Source organism: Eschrichtius robustus, chromosome 1 (assembly GCF_028021215.1).
Source record: "Eschrichtius robustus isolate mEscRob2 chromosome 1, mEscRob2.pri, whole genome shotgun sequence".
NCBI classification, from domain to species: Eukaryota; Metazoa; Chordata; class Mammalia; order Artiodactyla; family Eschrichtiidae; genus Eschrichtius; species Eschrichtius robustus.
In genome coordinates, this window is record NC_090824.1 from 5,115,558 (window position 1) to 5,136,933 (window position 21,376).

At 59.2% G+C, this 21,376-nt stretch overlaps 1 protein-coding gene across 5 annotated transcripts in view; it reads right to left on the bottom strand.

The window, feature by feature from the left end:
* EVL (Enah/Vasp-like) overlaps positions 1-21,376 on the bottom strand; it is a 158,283-nt gene that overhangs the window by 10,224 nt on the left and 126,683 nt on the right. For all 5 annotated transcript variants that reach the window (XM_068540670.1, XM_068540682.1, XM_068540658.1 and 2 more), the window contains exons 4-8: positions 13,458-13,521; positions 9,005-9,060; positions 7,086-7,315; positions 6,213-6,334; positions 2,516-2,576 (exon numbers count right to left, since the gene is read on the bottom strand). In XM_068540670.1, the coding sequence (XP_068396771.1) occupies positions 2,516-2,576; positions 6,213-6,334; positions 7,086-7,315; positions 9,005-9,060; positions 13,458-13,521 (533 nt within the window). The remainder of the gene's footprint in view (positions 1-2,515; positions 2,577-6,212; positions 6,335-7,085; positions 7,316-9,004; positions 9,061-13,457; positions 13,522-21,376) is intronic.

Genomic DNA, 21,376 nt, shown 5'->3' on the forward strand with positions numbered 1-21,376 from the left:
AGCCAAGAATCGCCTTCTGCCACTGCCCACATCAACCCTGCTTCCCATCTGGTCCACCCGAGGCTTGGGGTGAGGGCTCTTGGATGCTCACGGCCACCTCCAGGGCCAGGACTCCAGGCTCAGCGCTCCAATCAGGACCCACCACGCCCACTCCACCTAGCGCGAGCCTGTGAGCGCCAGGACCACGACTGCTCACGCCTGGTCCCGCACCGAGAGCAGACCTGGCACCTGTCAGACCCATCAGGAACCCCCCACCCTGTATCTGCGCGGTGACTGAATGAACCCGGGAGTTGCTGGTCCAGGGGCAAAAGAATGTGCTAGGCGTGGGTCTCAGGACAAGTCTCCTGAGGGCTCTCGTTTAAAGAGTGGAATAAATGAAATTATATAAATCAACACATATGCGTGGGGACCAGGGCCCAGAGGAAACAAGCAAGAATGAAAGTCATTATGGGTGAAGTTAGAGTAACTGAAAAAAATCAGAAAGTTGTTTTTAATGTTATCCTATTATTATTTCAAAAACAGTTAATAAGAATCCTCCCTCCCAGCGCACGGGGCTCTGCGCCCACACCCCTGCCCCAGCTGTAGAGCCCCGAGGCTGCCAGCCCAGCGCCTGGGGGCTGTGTTTTCATGCCATGGAACACGTCCTTAGAGCAGTGACATGATTGGCCTGCGGCCAGCAAGTGGCAGAGCACCCGCCTGAGCCATCTGACTCCACATTTGGGGCGCCTTCCTTCTTTAACTAATGCTTATTTGTTTCTCATTAATTATAAACCTAGTACACATTCAATGAAGAGGATCTGGAAAACACTGAAAAGTATTAAAAAAAAAAGTCAGGGAATTCCTGGCGGCCTAGTGGTTAGGACTCGGTGCTCTCACTGCTGAGGGCCCGGGTTCAATCCCTGGGCGGGGAACTCAGATCCCGCCAACCGCACACCGTGGCCAAAAAACAAAAAAAAAAAGAGAAAAAAGAAAGAAGAAAAGCCAGTCTCCAGTGTCTCCGTCCACGCGGCACCTGCTCTGGTGTGTGGAACTGCCCTAGCCCTGCCCTGGAAGAGGCTGCTCCCGGGTGGGCAGGGCCTCCTGACTGTGGGGCGCCAAGGCAAACAGAACTCCCAGTGACCAGGTTTCTTAAAAAAGGAAAGAAAAGAAAAAGGGGAGTCAGAGGAAGAAAACTCTACCCTTGGGGTCAAAGATTTCTCCTGGGTCCCTGGGATTTGAAACCCACTCTTCCTGGAGACCAGGGAGTAAGGGAGGTTGGGTATGGGGGCTGGAGCTGTGATGGCGGGAACTGGCCGCCGCCTTTGGAGACCTGTAATTATTCCTGGGCTCCTGGCCAGACAGGCCTCTGCAGTTTGAGAAATTAGTGGGGAGTTAGCTGGATGAACTCCATACTCTGTGCACGGCGTGGGGACTGTGGAAGATGCACGCCTGGCCCTCACAGGGCTCACGATCCAGCAGGAAAGAGCGAGTCTGAACAAGCAAAACTGTGTGTGCTAATAAGGGCAGAGGGGAAGCTTGGTGGGGAGAGGGGCCCGGGGTCCAAGGAGTAGAGAGCCTTACTAGCCTGGAGGTCGGGAGCCTGTTTCTCAGGGAGTACTGTTTACGCAGAGAAGTGCAGGCCGAGGAGGAGTTAGCTGCTGGGGCCGAGGGGACTGCATGTGCCAGGCGGGGGGATCAGGGGAAGGGAGGACCGCTGGCAGGGCTGGAGCCCTGGGGTCACACCCGGTAAGCCTCGCCCTGCTGACGGGGGTGGCACGGTACCCTGGCGCCTGGTGGTTGTAATATTTCTTCTGTCTCCTGCCGCCGAGATGCAACCTGTATGCCATCTGTAGTTAAGGTCTAAACTTAGCCGTTTCAGTAGGAGTCTATTTTTACAGGGAAAGCTTAACACCGAGGGAGAGGGTGTTAGCCACCCTAAGTGACGGCGGGCGCTCGGAATCTGTGTGGATAGACTAGGCTCCAGGACCCCCTCGGGACAAGAGCCAGAGCGCCGGGTTCCTCTGCCCAGCTCACCTGCGGCTCCTGCTGGAATTGACGGAGTCAAGCGAAGCCTTTCAAGAATAGAAATAATTTGAAAATAGTAACTGCCTTGGTCTTCAAGCAGACATTGCCTACTGCGATTGTACTCTCCAACCCCCGAGTCCCTTGAGGAGATCTGTCTGCTGGCCCCTCTGAGCTCCCCAGCCTCCAGGCCTTTCCCTCAAGGCGCTCCCAGGCGGGTCCTGCTTCTCTCTTACCTGCCTTCCCTGCGAGGCTGCGAGCTCCAAAGCAGAGCAGCGTCTGCTAGATGCTCAGTGAGCACAGGCCTGCCACCCGGTGCACCGGGGACAGACGTGAGCGCCCACAGGCCCTGTCCCCCTGCACCACCCCATCCTGTGCCTCCCGTCCCCCTGCCCTCCTACAAATCACCCGGCGAAGCATCTACCACGTGTACGTCCAAACACGGTGTCCCGCAGGCCTGGTCTGTTCACACCTCTGGGGAAGCCTGGGTGGGCTGGCCGTGGGGTGTGCTTACCGTTTGGCTTTCGTCTTCCTTTTTATCAGCCGGCTTGTCTGTCTGGGAGGCTGCTTTTCTCCTAACACAAGGAGGGAGAAGATACAATCAGCCCTGAAGGTTTCCACACAGAGCAGACGCCGCCTCTGTGCGGACACAGCTTGGTGCTCAGAGACTCCTTGCCGGGGCCCGACCCCTGTTTCGTGTGCAGGAGGTGACTTGTCCAGGCACCCATCTGGCCCGTGGCGATGCCCGGGTGAGTGTCCAGGCCTTCTGTGCTGGTCCCAGGACCCTGGACACAAAACTGGTCTGGGCGGGGTGGGGTGGGGGGAACCCCATCTCTGTCTACAGCACCTGAAGGCCGAGGAGGTTGGTCGCACCCGGTCCAGGTCCCCGGGGACCTGGGCTCGGCCGCGTGGCCGCTGTTCTCCCAGAACGCTCAAGGCCTGGCCACGAGAGGAAGGAGAGCTACCCCCGCCACAGGTCAGGCTGGGGGCATCCCGTCTGCAGGCCGCCTGCGGGACGGGGGAGGACGCCTTTCCCTGTCACCCCAAAGCTCCTCCTCCCTCAGAGCTCAGCAGCCACATCCTCCCCGACCTGGACACCACAAAGAGCGGCACGTGCGCAGGAAGGAAAGAACCCAACAGACGCCCTCTAGTCACGGCGCGCACCTCCCCGCAGGGATGAGCCCCCTTCTCAGACACTCTGAAAACTCGCTGCTCTTTTCCGGCCTCAGTGGTGGCCTACCTCTGGCTAATTCCCAAATCCACACACATACCCCTTCCTACTCTCCAAAGATCCCGCCCTGGGGGTTCTCGACTCAGTGAAGCCGCCAGAACACAAAGCTCTCAGAGCTCACGAGGTGAGCTGTCCGTCAAGGGGGTGAGGGCCACCGGCTGGCTGTCCCCGTCTAGGGACCGGCCCCGGGGGGCTCCTTCCTCATCTTCTCATCCCGGGAAGGACAGGTCCACCCACCCATGGCACTTCCCAGAAACCCGGGACTCATCCCCGACTTCTTCCTCATGGCAGTGCTCCCGCTCAGTTCTGGCTCTGCACTTTGTTTCTGGGCTGTCTGGCCCGTCTTCACTCCCAACGCTGCGTGCAAGCACCACCAGCTCCTGCCTGGCCTGCTACTGCCACCGCGCCCGTGACACTCTGCTCCTACCCAGCGCCTGCGGTTTAATCTTTTAAGGATACCCAGCAGACCAGGCCCCTCCAGGCCTGTGAAGATTCCCTGGGCTGAGCGTCTGTGGACACGCTCGGCATCGAGCAGCTCCCAGCGACACGATTCCCCCGCCTGGTCCGCTGCCGGGACAGGCCTCAGCACCCGAGGAGGCAGCAACTCCGCAAGGACCTTTGGTCAGCTAAGCTCTGTTACTATGCTTGTTTGACAGATAAGAAAAAGAAGCCCTAATAAAAAGGAACGAAATGGGGTCATTTGTAGAGACATGGACGGACCTAGAGACTGTCATATGGAGTGAGGTAAGTCAGAAAAACAAACATCGTATATTAACGCATATATGTGGAATCTAGAAAAATGGTACAGACGAACCTGTTTGCAAGGCAGAAATAGAGACACAGACGTAGAGAACAAACGTATGGACACCAAGGGGAGAAGGAGGGGGCGTAGAATGAATTGGGACACTGGGATTGACATGTATACACTAATACGTATAAAATAGATAACTAATAAAACCTGCTGTATGGCACCGGGAACTGCACTTTGCTGTACAGTAGAAACTAACACAACGTTGTAAAACAACTATACCCCAATTTAAAAAAAAAAAAAAAAAAGGCTTTAACAAGAGCCAAGCCAAAAAAAATTAAAAAATAAAAGAGATCCCAGAGAGCTCCCTGCTCCTTTCACCATGTGAGGACACAGCAGAGAGATGGCCATTTATGGACCAGGCAGTGGGCTCGCACCAGACACTGCATTTGTCAGTGCCTTAGTCCTGGACTTCTCTAGAGCTGTGAGAAATAAAATTCTCTGTTTATAAGCCATGCATTATGGTTTTTTTTTTTATAGCATCGCAAACTGATTAAGAGAGAGAATTAGCTGTCTGTACAAAGTGGAAGTAGAGATCCTCTTAAAAAAAAAAAAAAAAAAAAAAAGCAGCCCTCGAGCGCATCTCCTTGTAGGCCCCACCCAGCATCCTGCGCCGAGGTGGGCTCCAAAGAGCAGCGTGACTGCCCCTTGCCGGTCGTGCAGGGTGAGTGCTCTCGGTGGGCCCGGCTCTGCCACCAGCTTCTGGCGTCTCACTGGCTCCTGGCACGCCGGCCTTTTCCTGTTCTCAGAAACTTCCTCTCCTTTCGGTCTAAACCATCTAGGCCAAGCTGTTATTGGGAACGCACTGGTGTTGGACTTGGGGAGAGTGTGAACACTTTCTTTTTTAAAGAATCTTCTATTTTTATGCGAGGCCCCTCTGGAACGGAATCTAACGCACGTGCACACAGGGCTCTCCCCTCTAGCCTGCGTTCTGGTCCACCTCCTCCAGGTCCTGGGCTCTGGGGGGGGTGTCCCAGCCTCTCCAGGTGGTGTAACTCCGCCCACCACACCCACCTCCGCTCCTCCTCTGCACGGATTGCTCTCCGCTGCTGCCTCGGCCCAGAGGACGCGCGGGACCTCCTCCGTAGAGCGCCCCGGCTCCCTGGAGCTGCTCTGCACTGCGCAGCCGCAGTCGACGGCTCACCTCTAGTCACGGCACGTGGACCCACCTGGCTGCTCCCGTCCCCCTGTGCCCTCCCTTGCTGGGCACACAGGGCCCTGGGCCGGCCCCGCCGAGATGTGCCAGACCAGCTACCTGCACCCTGGGGGCCTCTGCCTCCCCCGTGTCCTCGCAGGGCCGTGTGGGTTTACTGAAGACCCGGCACGGAAAGCGCTCGCCCGGGGTCAGCCGCCACGGGCGCAGCGGGAAGAGCCTGCAGACTGAGAGAAGGCAGGAGGGGTCACGGGGGAGCAAGGCCCCCGCCGTTGCTTTTCTTGGACAAGGAGCGTGCTGACAGGTGAGGCCCACTCCTGGGTCCTCTGGTCCCGGGTGAGCCATGGCCCTGGGAACCCCATCAGGGCATTCCCGCTGCCTCACCACATTTACAAGTAAGACCCAAGCTTTTGCGACCCTTCCGAGAGGGAGCTGTCTGATCTCTCCATCTGCTTGGGATTCAGTTGGGGAACAACCAAGAGCCGTAGTGACAGGCTGACGGCCTTGGGCAAGCTGGAGGCACATGTGCCGGTGAGGATGGAGGCGGAGGCCGCAGAGCCGAGCGTGATGGGGAGGGAACTGCTGCTCTGTCCCTGAGGGGTAACGTCCTCTGGGCTCCTGCCACCTCAGCACCCCTTCTCCTGAGTCCTCCGTAACGGCCCCCACAGGACGGGCCCCTTCGTCATACGTTCACCGCTGGGAATACTCCTTTTCCCTCGGAATTTCTCTCTGAAATTATCTCCAAATTTCTCTCTGCTCAGGACAAGGCTGATACATGGCAGATGTTTCAACGAATACTTGTTAAACTGAAATGAGGAAGGATTTAGAGTTTAGAGGACTCCTTTTGGCTTGATGTCTCAGACTGACCCCTGGAGAAGGGAAAACTCGACGAATAGTCCCCCCTGCTTGGCTGAACCCAGGGGACAATGGGTCCTGGGGCCAGGCGAGGCTTCTCCTTTCCACTGCGGAACAGGAGCTCCTGACAAGTGGCTGGGTTTGGGGGAAGCCTAAACACTCACCTCTTGGCCAGCAGCTTGTTCATTTCTTCCATGAGGCCTCCTCCTCCACCCCCACTGCTCGCCCGGTTGGCGTCAGACTTCGAGGTCCCGCTGGGACTGGAGCCTCCGGACGCATCTTCCGGCTAAGGGGAGAGGACGAAGCGCTTCGGTCTGGTGTCCGTGGCAGGACGTCACTCGAGGGGAGACGGGGCCACGTGTGATGGCAGTGCTGGAAGAGGCCGAGGCGATCTAATCCCCCAACCCCACCTGCTGGTGGCAGAGCTGGAGTCCACAGAGCGACCGGGGCTGGAGGGTCACAGTTGGCAGGCATGCCCCGGGTTCGCTGGCTCACGGTCAGCACCCTTGCCAAGGCCAGCGTGGCTTGAGGGGGGAGGAGGCACAGTTCCGTATCCCAGGTGCTCCTAATCCCACAGCCACACGAACGGCCTTCTAGAAGCCCCACCTCCCAGGACACTGCGGAAGGCTGGGAGGGCCAGCTGAGCCTGAGGGAGCTGGTGGACTTAAATGCAGGAGACCCAGGGCCTGAGTCCAAACTGCAACTGATGACCTGCGTGCTTTGAACAAGCTGTTCATGCCTGCACCTCGGTTTCCTCATCTACGAGGGCAGAGATCTCCTGCCTCGCTTGTAAAGGACCAGCAGCAGGTTACGTAACGGGAGGCACCTTACGGCTCACGCGTAGCCCTGTCCCAGTGGTCTCAGTAACCGGGTAACTGTGACCGAGGAGGCGGGAGGTGCCGTCTGGCTGGGGAGGGCGGCGCTGCGCTCCCCCCCCCACGGCGGGAAAGGGTCCGCCCCTCCGCCAGTTAGAAACCCGTCCCCCAGCCTGGTCCTCCCTGCCCGCCTGCCCGCCCGCCGGGGCCCAGGACACTTACCCGCGGGACTCTTCTCAGCTTGGCCCCAGCCAGGGCGGCGGCCAGGCCGGACACGGAGCCCTCGTCGTGGCTGGCGCCCTGGGCTCCTCCGGCTGGCAGGGGGGGTGGGGGAGGGGGGGCGGCCCCTGTGGGTGGAGGCGGGACAGGGGGTGGAGGTGGGGGTGGAGGCCCGCTACACGAGAGGGGGGCGCCGGCTGCAGCGGAGGGGTGCCCCGCTGGGAGGGTGGGTCCTGAAACAACAGTGGGCTCGGTGAGTGCCCAGCCCCCAGCCGGCGCCTCCCCGGGAGCAGGGACAGAGGGCAGCCTACTCTCCTGAGGGACGAGGAACAGCTCAAGGTGGCCTCTTCCAGGAAGCCCCCGCAGGATGCACCTGGCGATGTTCCAGTCTCTCCCTACATTCGGGGGCCGGGCCGGACCCAGCGTCACATACTTGCTTAACAGCCCTTGAGCTCCGCTAACTTTCTCTTGCTCAACCGTGGTCTTCCAGTGGGACAAGAAGCTCTTTGGTGGCACGAATTGTATCCTTTTTTCCTTCTCTGTTTCTCCTCAGCTCCTAGCAACCCCCCTAGGCATCAGCAATTGTTAGTCCCCAAGATACAACTGTGACTGCCCCTTGGCCTCTGGGGATGGCAGCAGGCAGCTGTGGGTCGCAGGGCAGACCAGGGCATCTGTCCAGGAGCGCTGCTGTGTGCTGGGCAGTCCCCTGTCCCCCGCCCACCATCCAAAGCCCGAGCCTCTGCTGCAGGCCTGGCCCTGTGCAGGGCGCTGGGGACAAACGGCCACAGGCTCCCTGCTCACGGTGCTCATGGCCTGGTAGCAGCAAACCAATCACACGGATGAATGCAGAACTGTCACTGCGGCAGGGTGACAAGTGCCACCGAGGGCAGGTGCACAGGGCCACCTTGGCCTGTGAGGAGGCGCTCCAACCTGACCAGAAGTCTGTGGAAGGCTTCCTTGGGGAAGTAATGACTGTGCTGGGACAGGACAGAAGAGCAGGAGTGACGCTTGGTGAAGGGTGAGTGAGTGCGAGGGAGGAGGAGGCCCTGCGGGAACTGAAGGAGCCGCTGGGAGGGAGCACGCAGGGCAGCGGGTCTGCGGGGGCTGGGCCTGTGCACCTGGAGCCCGTGCCAAGGACCCAGGTTGCTCAGGAGTGATGGAGAAGGGTGACCCGGTGACAGGGTGAGACCCGCATTAGTAATGCAGGGGTGGGGCAGAGCGGGGCAGGAGCCCGAGGGGTGCAGCAGCCTAGCTGAGAGGGGGCGGCACTGCCCAGCAGCCCCACGAGCAAGGGCTTCTGCAACCAGCTGGGGCCCGGTGTCCTCATCAGTAAGACAGGAAAACGTTCACCTGCTTACTTCACAGGGCTCGAGAGAATTAAGTGAAACGAAGGACGTGGAAATACTCTGTAAGTGATGAAGTCCCACGCTTACTAATCAACATTACCCTTTTCCAGAAAACCCCTCTGCTTTACTGTGCTGAGTTCCAGTCACCGTTCAGGACTGAAGCCACCCCTCCCCCTGGGGTCTTCTCTGACCCCCAGGGCAGCTGGGGCCCCCTCCATGTGCCTCCATCCCTGCACTGACTTGGTAACTGCATGCGCCCCGCGGTGATCCAGGGTCATTAGTCTGTGTCCTTGACTGGACAGTGGGCTCCCTGGGGCAGGGGGCGCCGCCTCGTCCACCGCTGTGTCCTCAGCCCTTACTTAGTCCAGGGTCTGAGACACGCTCTACTCGGGATGAGTCAGGGGAGGCCCAGAGGCTGGACCAAGATGAGCTAACCCTGCACCCCTGCTCCGTCCCCTCGCTTCCCCAAGCTCACCGGGGCCTGTGCAGCCAGCGGCCGGCTGCAGCGCTCCCAGCGGGCCCCGGGGCGCCGTCCAGGGGGGGCTGCCAGCGGGCAGGGGTGTGGGGCGCGCTCACCTGTGGCGGAGGCTCTTCTCTCCAGAGGCTCCTGGCGTTGCTGTTCCATCACCGGTCTGAAAAGCAAACATGGCAGAGGGGGTCCTGCCTCCTGCAGCGAGAGCAGCGCGGCTCCGCGCCGGAGCCCAGGCTGCAGAGCTGCGCTTCACCGGCGCCCCCGGGGGCTCAGCAATGAGCTCGCCTCGTCCCACCCTGGGCTCCGGCTGCTGCGCTTGCCGCCCCGCTTCCAGAGGCAGAGCTGTAGGGCCTGGCTCCAGGGCCCTACACAGGGGAGCGCCGGCAGCCCACTGAGTCTTAAGACGCCTGGGCAGACCAAGCTCTCCCCTAGGCTGGACAAGCGTGCCTGGTTTTTGGGGGCCTATGGCCACAACAGACTCGACCTCAGGGGCACCCACTCTTACCGCACCTGGCTCAGTTTCCTGGAACAACTGCCAGGCATCGTTGGCTGGGAGAGAAGCGGACACTAAGGCTACCCGTCCTCCTCCTTTCCCACTGATCCAGCTGCGGCCTGGCCTCCATCTGGAGGGCCATTTGGCTGCGCTGTAGTGCAGGGTCTACCTCTGCGGGGACTAACCTCCTAGCTCCTCGCATGAGCGGCCCTGGGTTGCTCTTCTGGGTTGGACGAGTGAAGACACTGACCCACAAACACATCCAGAGAACCTGGGGCTGAGATGCTGGGGCAGGAGGGGCTCAAGGAGTCATGTGGGCCCGGGTGGCAGCAGGGCGTCAACTGCTGAGAGCCAACTCTGAAGGCCTGTAATGGGGCGCGGGGCTGAGCAGCGCTCTGACGCGGGAGGGCGCCCCCAGGGCGAGAGGCTGTGGGCCATGCGTCTGCTCCGCTGGCTTACAGCGCACTGACGTCTGGGGCTGGGGCCGGGGTGTGCATGTAGCAGCTGCTCAGTATGCGCTTTGTGTGGAATAGCGACACGGGGCTGCCCAGCTGCTTTCACCTTGGAGGAAGGTCAAGTGGGACCCGGAGTTTACTGCAAGGTCATTTAGAGGTAGAGAGCTTTCTGGTTCCCATTCTGGGATTCACTGGTTTGTGATTACAGGCAAGTCATTTCCCTTTCCTGGGCCTCAGCTTCCTCTCCATAAATAAGCATAAGAACACCGGTTTCATGGGGTTCTTGTGAGGATTATGCCCGAGATCTAAACAATAATGAAAAAGACCCTTTTGACACTGAAGAGTCCCTACCTCGCTGCTGGGCACCACGCAGTTCCTCTCTTTCTGGGCCCCCCTCCGTGGTGACTGCCAGGGATGCAGCGGGAGTAGGATCCCTGCTCTGCAGTTTGATGCCTGCGGTTCACAGACTGACCTCCCGGGGTCGCTCGGTCTGTGCACAGTCGACTGCAGACAAAACTGAACGGCCCTCTGCAGCCAGCGGCCTGGAACACTGGACTTGGGGGGCGGGGGGGCGTTAGATAAAGCGCGTGGTGTTTCACCAGCTCTGAGAGCGCAACCGCAGGGTCTGTTTAGGACCCAGGCCCTTCTCTGAGTGGAGGCAGCCCTGGGACCTGGCACAGGGCTGAGCTGCGGCCAGTTCTGGCTCTGCTTCTAAGTTTTGCTTACTTTGGGCAAGTCATTTCTGTTCTCTGGGCTTCAGTTGGCTCATGTGAGAAACAGTACAGGTAGTAACAACCCCTGACGGCTCATGTGAGGATTAAAATGAGACAAAGTGTGTAAAAGCCCCTTGTAAACTGCAATATGTTATACTCCTGAGAGGCTAGAAGACAGGCCAGTGGAATTAATAAAAAGGAACCTCTGAGGTCAGGGGAACTGGTCTCGACCACTCGCTGCCAGGCTGCCACCTGCATCCACTGGACAATCGTGTTCATAACAGCATTATTTACAATAGCCAAAATGTCAAAGCAAGAAACATAAGAAAAATGTGGTCTATACATACGACGGAATATTACGCACTTTAAAAAGGAAGAAAAAAATTTTTTTTTTTAAAGTTAGAAAATTCTGACATATGCTATAGCCTGGATGCACCCTGAAGACTCAGTGAAATTAACCGGTCACAAAAAGACTTACTGTATGATTCTGTTTATATTAGGTACACAGAGTAGTCAAATTCATAAAGACGGAAAGTAGGATGGTGGCTGCCAGGGGCTATGGGATGGGGAGGGGGGAGTTAATGTTTACTGGGTATAGAGTTTCATTTTATAGGATGAAAGAGTTATGGAGATTGATGGTGGTGATGGCTGCACAACATATGAATGGATTTAGTACCACTCAACTGTACGCTTTAAAAATGGTTAAGATGGTAAATTTTATGTTATGTGTATTTTACCACAGTTAAAAAAAAAAAAGCTTGTCACAAAAGGACAAATACTGTATGATTCCACTCACATGAGGTCCTGAGAGGGGTCAAATTCACGAAGACCGGGAGTACAGAGGTGCTTGCCAGGGGTGGAGGGGAGGGAGAATGGGGTGTTAGTGCTTAATGGGGACAGAGTTTCATGTTTGATGTAAACATTCTGTGGGTGGGTGATGATGCTGGTTGCACAACGACGTGGATGTCCTTAATACCACTGATCTGTACACTTAAAAATGGCTAAAATGGTATCTTTGATGATTTTTAAAATTTTAAATAAATTGTTAAAAAGCAAAAAAAAAAAAAAAAAAGAAGAAAAGGAACCTCTCCAACCTGAGTCTGGGAAGCATATTCCCATCTTTCCTTCGTTAACACTGTTACCTTCAAACAGGAACTGAGGCCTAGAGCAGTAACTGGCCCAAGGTCACAAAGTACACCATGGCGGCCGGAAGGCGCTCAGAGCAGGGCAGAGGCTCGAGAAGAGAACCCCCTGAGAGAGTCTCACAGCCAGGTGAGGGTGGGGATGTCGGCCTCCCCAGCTCCCGGTCCCGGGCTCTACCTGAGTCTCACCACAGGCCCCCGGAGGCACGCCCTCTCCCGCTGACCTGGGTGAGCACACAGGCCCCCGGAGGCACGCCCTCTCCCGCTGACCTGGGTGAGCACGCAGGCCCCCGGAGGCACGCCCTCTCCCGCTGACCTGGGTGAGCACGCAGGCCCCCGGAGGCACACCCTCTCCCGCTGACCTGGGTGAGCACGCAGGCCCCAGGAGGCACGGGGCACGCCCTCTCCCGCTGACCTGGGTGAGCACGCAGGCCCCCGGAGGCACGCCCTCTCCCGCTGACCTGGGTGAGCACACAGGCCCCCGGAGGCACGCCCTCTCCCGCTGACCTGGGTGAGCACGCAGGCCCCCGGAGGCACGCCCTCTCCCGCTGACCTGGGTGAGCACGCAGGCCCCCGGAGGCACACCCTCTCCCGCTGACCTGGGTGAGCACGCAGGCCCCAGGAGGCACGGGGCACGCCCTCTCCCGCTGACCTGGGTGAGCACGCAGGCCCCCGGAGGCACGCCCTCTCCCGCTGACCTGGGTGAGCACGCAGGCCCCAGGAGGCACGGGGCACGCCCTCTCCCGCTGACCTGGGTGAGCACGCAGGCCCCAGGAGGCACGGGGCACGCCCTCTCCCGCTGACCTGGGTGAGCACGCAGGCCCCCGGAGGCACGCCCTCTCCCGCTGACCTGGGTGAGCACGCAGGCCCCCGGAGGCACGGGGCACGCCCTCTCCCGCTGACCTGGGTGAGCACGCAGGCCCCAGGCCTGCCTCCGCAGCACGGCTCCCACAGAGCCGGGGCTCCGAGCCCCTCAGAGACGCTGAGTCCCCACCCAGACGGCACAGACCAGGCTCAAGCCCTGGCGCTGCCTTACCTGGCAATGGGACCTGGGGAGGCTGCTCCCTCCTTGGCCACCACGACCTCTTTTGTAACTTCAGGACAATGGCACTGGCCCTTCCTCCAGTTCTAACACTTACGAAGCTCCTTGGAGGGGGCCGGGGGGCAGGGCATCACCCTATGGCCCAAATCCCACCGGCGCTGCCTCCTCGGCCGGCTGGCCTAACAAGGACTACGGCGCACAAAGTGCTCTCACAGCCTCTGCCTGCTTTAACCTCCGCCGGGAGGTGAGCAGGCAGGGGGTTAAGATCCTCTAGAGAGGCCGTGGCACCCACCCAGGGCACCCAGTGAGAGAGTGGCAGGACCAGGGCTCACGAGGCCTTCGGACAGAGCACAGGACGGGGTCAAGGACGGGCCTCAGTCGCACAGGCCTGGCGGGTCGCGTCCGCCCATCTCCAGCAGTACAGCCTTGGCCACGTTACTGAATCCCCAGATGACTACCTCCTAATACACCCGGGAGGGCTGTGCTCAATAAGTGAACGACACAGGACACTGCCAGGCTGATCACGAGCTGCAGCGTCGGCGAGCTCTCCCCCTGTGAAACCACACCCTCTCAGGTCACTGGCAAAGCAGCAATGAGCTGGCTGCCCTCCCTTTCTGGTCAGGCCTGTTTCCCCGCCCCCGTGTCTCTCTGGGAGTCCTGGCTGCGGCCACAGGTGTGTCCTCCAGGCTGGCCCTTGCTGCTGGGGGGTTACCTTCTCTGGATGTCCATCTCATCAGGAGACGGGCCATTCTGCACCTGACGCTGGCTGGAGGAGCCTGTGGGGCAGAGAAGCACAAGAGCGCAGCGGTTAACAGAGAAGAAAGGACCCCCGGGACTCTCCCTGCCTCTGCCCTCCGATCCCACCGGAGATGGTCTCAACCGTTGGTTCTCAGCCCTGCAACACCCTGTCCCACCTCATCCTCTCAGTCATCCCTCCTTCTCCCTTTCTTGCGGCTCTTGCCTTGGCGCCAGTAAAGGGGGTGCCATTTCACACGGCTCAGAATCACCCCTCCCCGTCTGACCCCTCTGGCCTCCCTCTCAAACCGCACTTGCTGTTGCCACTTCCTCACCTGCCACTGTGCCCTCAACCCTCAACATCTGGCTCCGGCCTCGCCATGTCCCACAAAGCTGTTCTACCTAGAATTTGGAATCACCAAACCCAGTAGATCCATTTTATTCCGCCTTTTGAGCAGGCGAATGACCCTTACAGCAGGTATGTGTCAGAGCCGGGGTTTCAGCACCGGGTCTGGGCCGCAGCCCGTGCCCCTCACCGCGATGTGACGCCCTCCTGCCCGCATCTAGGAGTCTGGAGGTGTGGGGTGGGCAGAAGAGGACAGAGCAACCGTGGAGCCTTCCAGGCCACATTCTGGCCCTTGACCCTGAAGGCAGGGCCCCAGAGCAGGCGAGGTCTGACGAGTGTACCTCCTGTACAGACCGGGGCTGGTGCTGTGTTACATTCACAGGAAAATCAGGCTTTTGCTCCAATCTGAGAAGGAGCCGATTGTTCCTTCTCTTTGCCAGCTCAGGTGTCACTGGGGAACTGCAGAGTCACAGCAATGGGGGAGGGACTCCGGGCAAGCTAGCCCCGTGCCTCGTTGCCTAGATGGGGAAGGGGCATTGTCTCCTCTCTAGGATGAGGTGCCAGCAATGCTCAGCGCACGACAAAATCCACGATGGGCAGAAGGCCTCTCCCACAGGTGCTTCAAACAGCTGAGGGATTAGCAGGGTGTCCCCTGGGTCGGGGGCACAGCGGCACAGAGGGTAACAGAATCTCAAAGCTGAAACAGGTCGTCTGATTCTGGGGCAAGCTCCTGCCCAGCACAGGTGCCCTCCAGGCCGGCTCTCCTAGCATGATCCCGCAATGCAAGCCTTACCTCCCAAGGGACCAGGTTCCTTCCTACACCGAGGTCCCAAATCTACCCACCCAGGAAGGCCCGATTTCCACCCCCAGGTGTGACAACACGGGTTGAATCCTTTGCTACTTTTCTATGCTTGACAGTCCTTTCGAAGATGGAAGTTTGCTTCCATATTCGGCAGTGCCCAGTCCTAGGCCCCAGTACGGGCTTCAGTCAAGTTTTCAGTGAGCCTTGCTTTGCTGCTTCTGGACCCCTGTGTGGATGCTTCATTTGGGGAAAGAGGAGGATCCAGATGGTGGGCAGTGGGCCAGCTGCTTGATGGGAGGAGGGCCTCCCAGCACCTGAGGATATATTTCTCCCCTGGGTGGCCCTGCCTGACCCTGCCTTGCTCAATGCCAACTGCTGAACTCAGGGGCCGGGCAGGAGAGAAGATGCCTGCCTACTCTTTACAGAGGTGACTACATAAATATCTGGTGGCCTGGCACATAGTAGGTGTGAAATAAATACTGGTTTTCTTTTCCTGTCTCTAAAACATGCTTTTTCTGCTTTATTTATTTAACATAAAATGACTTTGCTCTTTCTAAAAATTGGTTTTTCTATAAATATGTCCGGTATAGACATTAGAAAAAACTTCAAGTTTAATAAAGAAAAAACATTCCTAATTAAAAAAAAAAATCCATGGTGGAGAGGATCTCTTTTCCCTCCTACTCTGTGAGGCCCAGGCCTCAGGGCTCCTCCCCTCCTTGTTCTCAGGAAACCAGAGCAAGAATATGAGAACACTGCTTTACAGCAGTGTCAAGGCACTTTTCTTAATTTAATTTACAGTTACTTTAATTCTCACAACCCTACTGGACAGCTCCCAGGAAGGCTTGTAACAGGTGAGGGAACAGCCCAGAAAGGGTAAGTGACACACCTGTAAGCAGGAGAACCAGGCTCAGACTACCAGTAAAACGCCACTTTCTTTCTTAAATTCAATTGCACCGTGGTGTCGGCTGAGACCGGCCCGTAGGATGAAGAGTGCAGGTGGCAGACTGGCCAGAAGAGTCCCGGGTAAGGGGCTGCAGCCCTCAGACAGTGCCCAGGCTCTGCCGGGTGTCCACGTGGCGGACAGTGCCACCCACTCAGCCCAGCATTTGGGGCTCAGGCCTGACAGCTGGATTCCTGCCTTGTTCCAAGACCCGGCCTTGGCTGCTGGGCCCGTGCCCGCGTCCGGATCTGCCCCTCTTCCGGGGCCAAGCCCCTGCCCCGGAGCCCCAGCCTGGCACCTGATCTGAAGACAGGAGCCCACCCTCGCTCTGGCCGGGCCCCGCCAGCTGTCAGGACCCCCGCTGGCAGCCAGCTGCCATGGCGTGATCTGTGGAGGTCCTGCGCTTGTGCCCCTTGTTCCGCCCGCCGGCCTGGACTGCCTCCTGACACCCTCAGCCGGCCGGCCTGGTCCTCCTCAGGGTGGGAGGATCGGGCGGAGCCCTCGCTGCTCCCAGGGGGCTCCAGTCCCTGCGCACGAGGCATCTCAAAATGAGACGGCCAGAACTTTAGACACTACGGAGCAGGAAGAGACAACACTGGTTGTGTAAGGCCTCCCATTCTTCTTAACCTCAGAAAACGTGGGTATGTTTTGAGCTACGAGGGTCCTTAGCATTAGGTAGCACAGGCCCTCTGTCTCAGAGGGGAGGGTTCTGTCCAGGGTCGCGCGGGGCGTGCCTCCTTCCTCCTGGCCCATTCCACATCCACTGGCCACGGTGCCCCACTGGCAGAGGTGGGGGGAGAACGGGGAGGAGGCTCTGCCCTCCGGAACGGTCTAGGGCCTTTGGGAAGCCTGGGCAGAGCCCATCCGTAGAGCTTCTTGTGTTGAGATCTCAGGGCGGGAGCGTCGGGCGGCTGCTCATCACTCCCGTCTATCCCGCGTCCCAAGTTACTTCCCATGATTCTCCGAGCGGTGCAATCAGAAGCCAAACACGCGGACTGTCCCGTGCCCGAGCCACCGCAGGCCAGCCCGCCCCCCAATCTCCTTAGCTACCAACTCCTCTGTTGCTGCGTCTGAGACCCCAGCAGGATCCACCTGCCTCTCCCTGCTCGCGTGGCTGCCTCAGCATCTCTCCTGGACCCGTGCCTTAGACAACCAAAGGGACCTCTGCCTCTACCCACGCCCCTTTCTCCCCATCCAGCTTCCACACTGACACTGCAGACCACGTGATCTCTGGAAAACACAAGCCTGACCCTTATGGGGTCAAGTCCAAGCTCAATGGAGCTAAGAGTCCAGCCCATTCCCCCAGCCGCTTCTCCTGGACTCGCCCCCCAGCAGGCCTTCTGCACCTGCTCACTAAGCCTGGATCACCTGCCGTGCTCCCCACCTCCCCGTCTCTGTGTGGCCCCCGTCCACCCGGGACACCTTCCTCACCTACCAAGTCTTCAAGGCCCAACTGCATGGCTGCCTCTTCCAGGAAGCCTGCCCTACCTCCTCCCGCCTCCACTGCTCGGCCTCTCCCACACCACTTTCTGATATTACAGTGACTGGAGGGCAGAGACCACGCCTGTCACTCATCACTCCCTGCTCAAGGCCGGCTCACGTCAGGTACTCGGCGTATTTTATCAAATGGAGTTGGGAAGGTCTGAGGGAACGTGTGATCACCGAGCCCAGGGAAGAAAGCACAGGTGAAGGAATGGGACTGAACTTGCTCAGATGAAAATAAGACCTACCTAGAGGTGAGCCACAGAAACACAGGACTCCCCAAGTCCGTGCCTGTTCAGAGAGGAGGCCGGCTGAGGCACAGTTCCCAGGCTAAGTACTCCCCGCTGGCACCAGGGGCCCACTGCTGTCCGGAGAAGGGGTGCTGGTGGCTTTGAGAGGTGGTGGGGCTTGCCCAAGGCCATGGGGCTCGGTGTCACAAGCTTGCCAAGTTTGGGAGCTCCAACTAAGATAGATCCTGCCCTTCTCTCACTCACTTCGAACAAGTTTTGCAAAGTCACAATAAAGAGCCTAATTCGCACTACAGACACATGACAAAGAGGAAAATTTAACGTGGAACATGGACCCAGCATCGGGAAAAGCAGGGTGCCTGTGAGCTTCTGGTGTCTTGTGGGTCCAGCCCACAGCATTGGAGCTCACACCCTGGTGGCAGGCCAGGGCAGAGGGCGGCCCATGCCTGATGGAGCCCCTGTCTGACCACAGCGAGGAGCCTGGGGATGGGACAGACAGGCTCGCCCGCTCTGAGTCGATCCGACACGACGCTTCTTGGGGAAGGAGTGACTTCTTGTCCCCTGAGGCCCACGTTCCAGCTTCAGGTCGGAGGCCCACCAAACACCCACTCCTACAAACATGCTGGTGACTCAGAGGAGGCCCTTTCACCCTTGGGGGTCACGAGGTGGGGGAATGGGAAGGAGAGACAAAACCAGAGGGGAGGGTGAGGCTGGCCAGACCCAGGCCACGAGCCCGCCCGCGAGGGGGCGAGGAGGCTGCCAGAGATGGGGGCTGGCAGCCGAGGGCCCTAGGGCGAGCCACTGAGTGACCGGAGGCCAGACTGAAGGGGAGAGAGGGGCCGGGAGGACTGAGGTCAGACCTGGGGCCTCACCAGCGAGCAGGGCGTGAATGACCCCGCGCCCTCCACAGGGCACAGGGCTGTTCCCAGGTGGGGTGAGAGCACCCGGTCCGGGTACTGCACCCCGAAGACTTCCACGGTCTCCACCTGTGACGCAGATTCCAGCGTGAGACGCGATCGTCCTCGGGAACGCTGCCCTCATTCAGCAGCAAGGGGCCGGGGAGAGCAGATGAGGAAAATCTGGCTGCACAGGGTCAGGCTTCGGGAGAAGGGACCCAAAGTGGCGGACCCCCGGCCCCGCCCCAGCCTTGCTGAGAGGGGGCACCTCCTCACGGGGACTCGGCGAGCCCGGGCTCCTCATCCCCTAGGACGTGTTATGTGCGCCTGTACGTGCCAGGACCCGGGCGCACAGCCGTCTGACTTAACCTCCAGGCACGTAACTGTCCTGCTCTGCACGTGCCCAGCACTTAACGTAGTTCTTGGCATCTGGTCAACACTCGACAAAGATCTGCTGAATAAATGAATGATCGGGCCCCAGGCAAACTGTCTGATGATCTCCAACAACTGCCAAGGCTGTGCAGGTGGCACATTCTAGAGCCTTCCCCTCACTCTGGAAACAGGCCGCGGCCGAGCTGGGGACGCGCCTCACAAGCGGGAGACACGTGAGCAGGGAGACACCGTGGTCGCCGGCGGCGGTGGCACTTGGCAGACTCGAGGGGACGGGATGTGGGAAGAGAGAACTCAAGTTTATCCGGCAGCCACCACGCTGCGTGCTGGGTCCTGCGCCAGAGACTCCCAAGTGTCCCTCACTTAATCCTCACACTCGTCCCGGGAGCCTTGGCACCATCCGCATTTTACCCTAAGAAAGCCCGAGAGCCGAGGGCGGCAAGTGACTGCCCTCCACCACCCGCCGTGACTTCAGCTGCCTTAGACACATGTCCCTGAACTGCTCTGCCTCCCGGGGAAGGAAGGGTGGGGGAGACCGGATGGGAGGAGAGGGGCAGAGGGTCCTCAAGAGGGTCCAACAGGGGCGGGAGTGTGAAGGGGAGGAAGGGCGGCGGGAGCCCTGGCGCCCTTTCCCGGCCCAAGTCCAGCCCCCGCAGACTCTCAGCACCCACTGGCCTCTGCAGAGGGAGACCGTGGGTCGGTCGGCCTGCCTGCCGCCATCCTGCCTGAGCCCACGCAGGTGCCCTGCCCACGTAGTGCTTGGGTGAAGTGAGTGCAAATGAACGCTCCTGACCCAGGAGAAAGATCTGTGTCACAGGCTCTCAGCTGTGCAGGGCCTGAAGGGCCGCAGTGAGGAGAGACCCCAGAGCCTGCCCGGGGTCTACTTCCCAGTGGGCTGAAGCCCGTCCTGCTGGCACTGCTCGCACTGGGGCCGGTCAGGCCCAGACAGGGGCCCGGACAGTGGAGAGAGGCGCTCGTGCGCCCCCTCCAGTCCTCCCGGTGCCCCTCATTCCTCTTTTCCAGCCTCTCCCCGTTCCTGGCTACCCTCCCTGGACTGTTTCAGTCTGTCCAAACCCCCTTCGGAGTGAACCTGGAGCCGGGGAGACCCAGGTTCTTGCTGGAGTTCGGCCACGACGTAGTTAAGCCCCTCCCCGCTCCTGGCCTCAGTTTCCTATAGAGTGAGAAGGATGGAACCAAGGATCTCCTAGTTCTGAATCTCTGCAACTTAAAGGGACAAAGAAGGAAATATACCAAAATGTTCACAGTGGCTACCTCTGGATTGTGGATTTTCCCCCTCTTTCTGAACTTCCAAATTCTGCACAAGCAGGACGCATCACCTTATAGTAAAGAAACAAAAGACTAAGAGTCCCCACGGAGGGGATGAGCGCTCCACTGCGACTCCACTCTGAGTCTGGCTGTGCAGGGCAGGCAGAGGCCGTACCGCTCCTGCCCCAGGTACTGCACTTCAAGTTACACAGCTGAGGTAGGCAGATAAGCACTGCGGACACCTTCTCAAGAGAAAGGCCGTCCTCCTGCTGCCCATTAACATTTATGAGGCCCTGGGACACCAGCCCCGAGCTCCTCTGGGACAGAAGGGACAGGCCAGGTTTCCAGGCAGTCTCTACAGGAAAGGCATCCCCTGGGCCTCCTGAAAAGATGGAACCTGAGATCCCAGCAGCACCGGAAACCAAGGATCCAGCACCTGCTCAGTGATGCCTGATGGAATTTCTGGCCAGCAAGTGACAGCCACCTGGCCCAGGCTGGGCAGAGCCCCAAGCCCTTTCGAGCCCCCTTCCCCTCTGCCATCTCTCTGGCCGACTCCTTCTCCTTTCTCCAGACGTGCCTCCATTTTGGACCGGCTCAGAGTCACACTTTGAGATGGGGGTGCAGCCTTCCCTTCTCGTGTCTAGGTTCCTGCTGCCAAGCAAGCAAACACACACGTGGGAACGGAGCTTGTGATCCGGGCCTAAGCTCCGGTCTGGCCACGGTCTTCAGCGCCACCCTGCCAAGGCCACCCAGGAATCGGCAGAGCTGGGACCAGCGCCCAGGACAAGTGTCTCCCAGCCCAGGGCTCTGTCCACACCAGCATGCTGATGCTCGGCTCTGGTCAGACAGACAGCTGCCTCACCACCTCTGTGCTTAGGAAGCCCAGGCGGGGTGCCTAACCCACCTCCTGGGCTTGGCTCAGCAGCAGGCAAATCCCGACTGCCGCCGCCCTGCCAGTTTGATTGCTTGCTTGAAGTTACCCCGTGTAAATTTTCTAGTGCCTTTTCTGCCAGGCCTTGTGAGCGAATTTAGGCTCACAGTGGCTGACACGTGAGGCAGCTTGTCTTGTTTTACTCAGATCACCAGGGCCAGCTGATTTATCATCCACTGCAATCCTGTAATACACCCTCATCCCCGGGCCCGCCAGTTACGGCTCAACCCCAGGGTGACCAGTGGTTAAAGCTGGGTCTAAGACGCCAGTGTCGAAATGACCTGTAGACCCAGGTCAGCATGTGCAGATGCAGAGGCTGCAATTCAGAGAGGGGCGAACTGCCCAAGGCCACACAGTAAGAAGCACCTACCAGCCTTGCAATTATGCACCAGCATGGTACGCCAGAGAGGAAAGGCCCTTTCACTCTGACAATGACAGCAGGAGGCCTGTGTGCCACCCTGGGTGCTAGCAAGCAGGGTCTCCTCTCCTGGCGTAGAGCGATCCTGAGGCCAGGGGAAAGCGAGGGACTTGCCCAAGAACACATCCAAACGGGGGTAAACGGGGCTAGAGCCCAGGTCTCCTGGCTCCCAGGCCA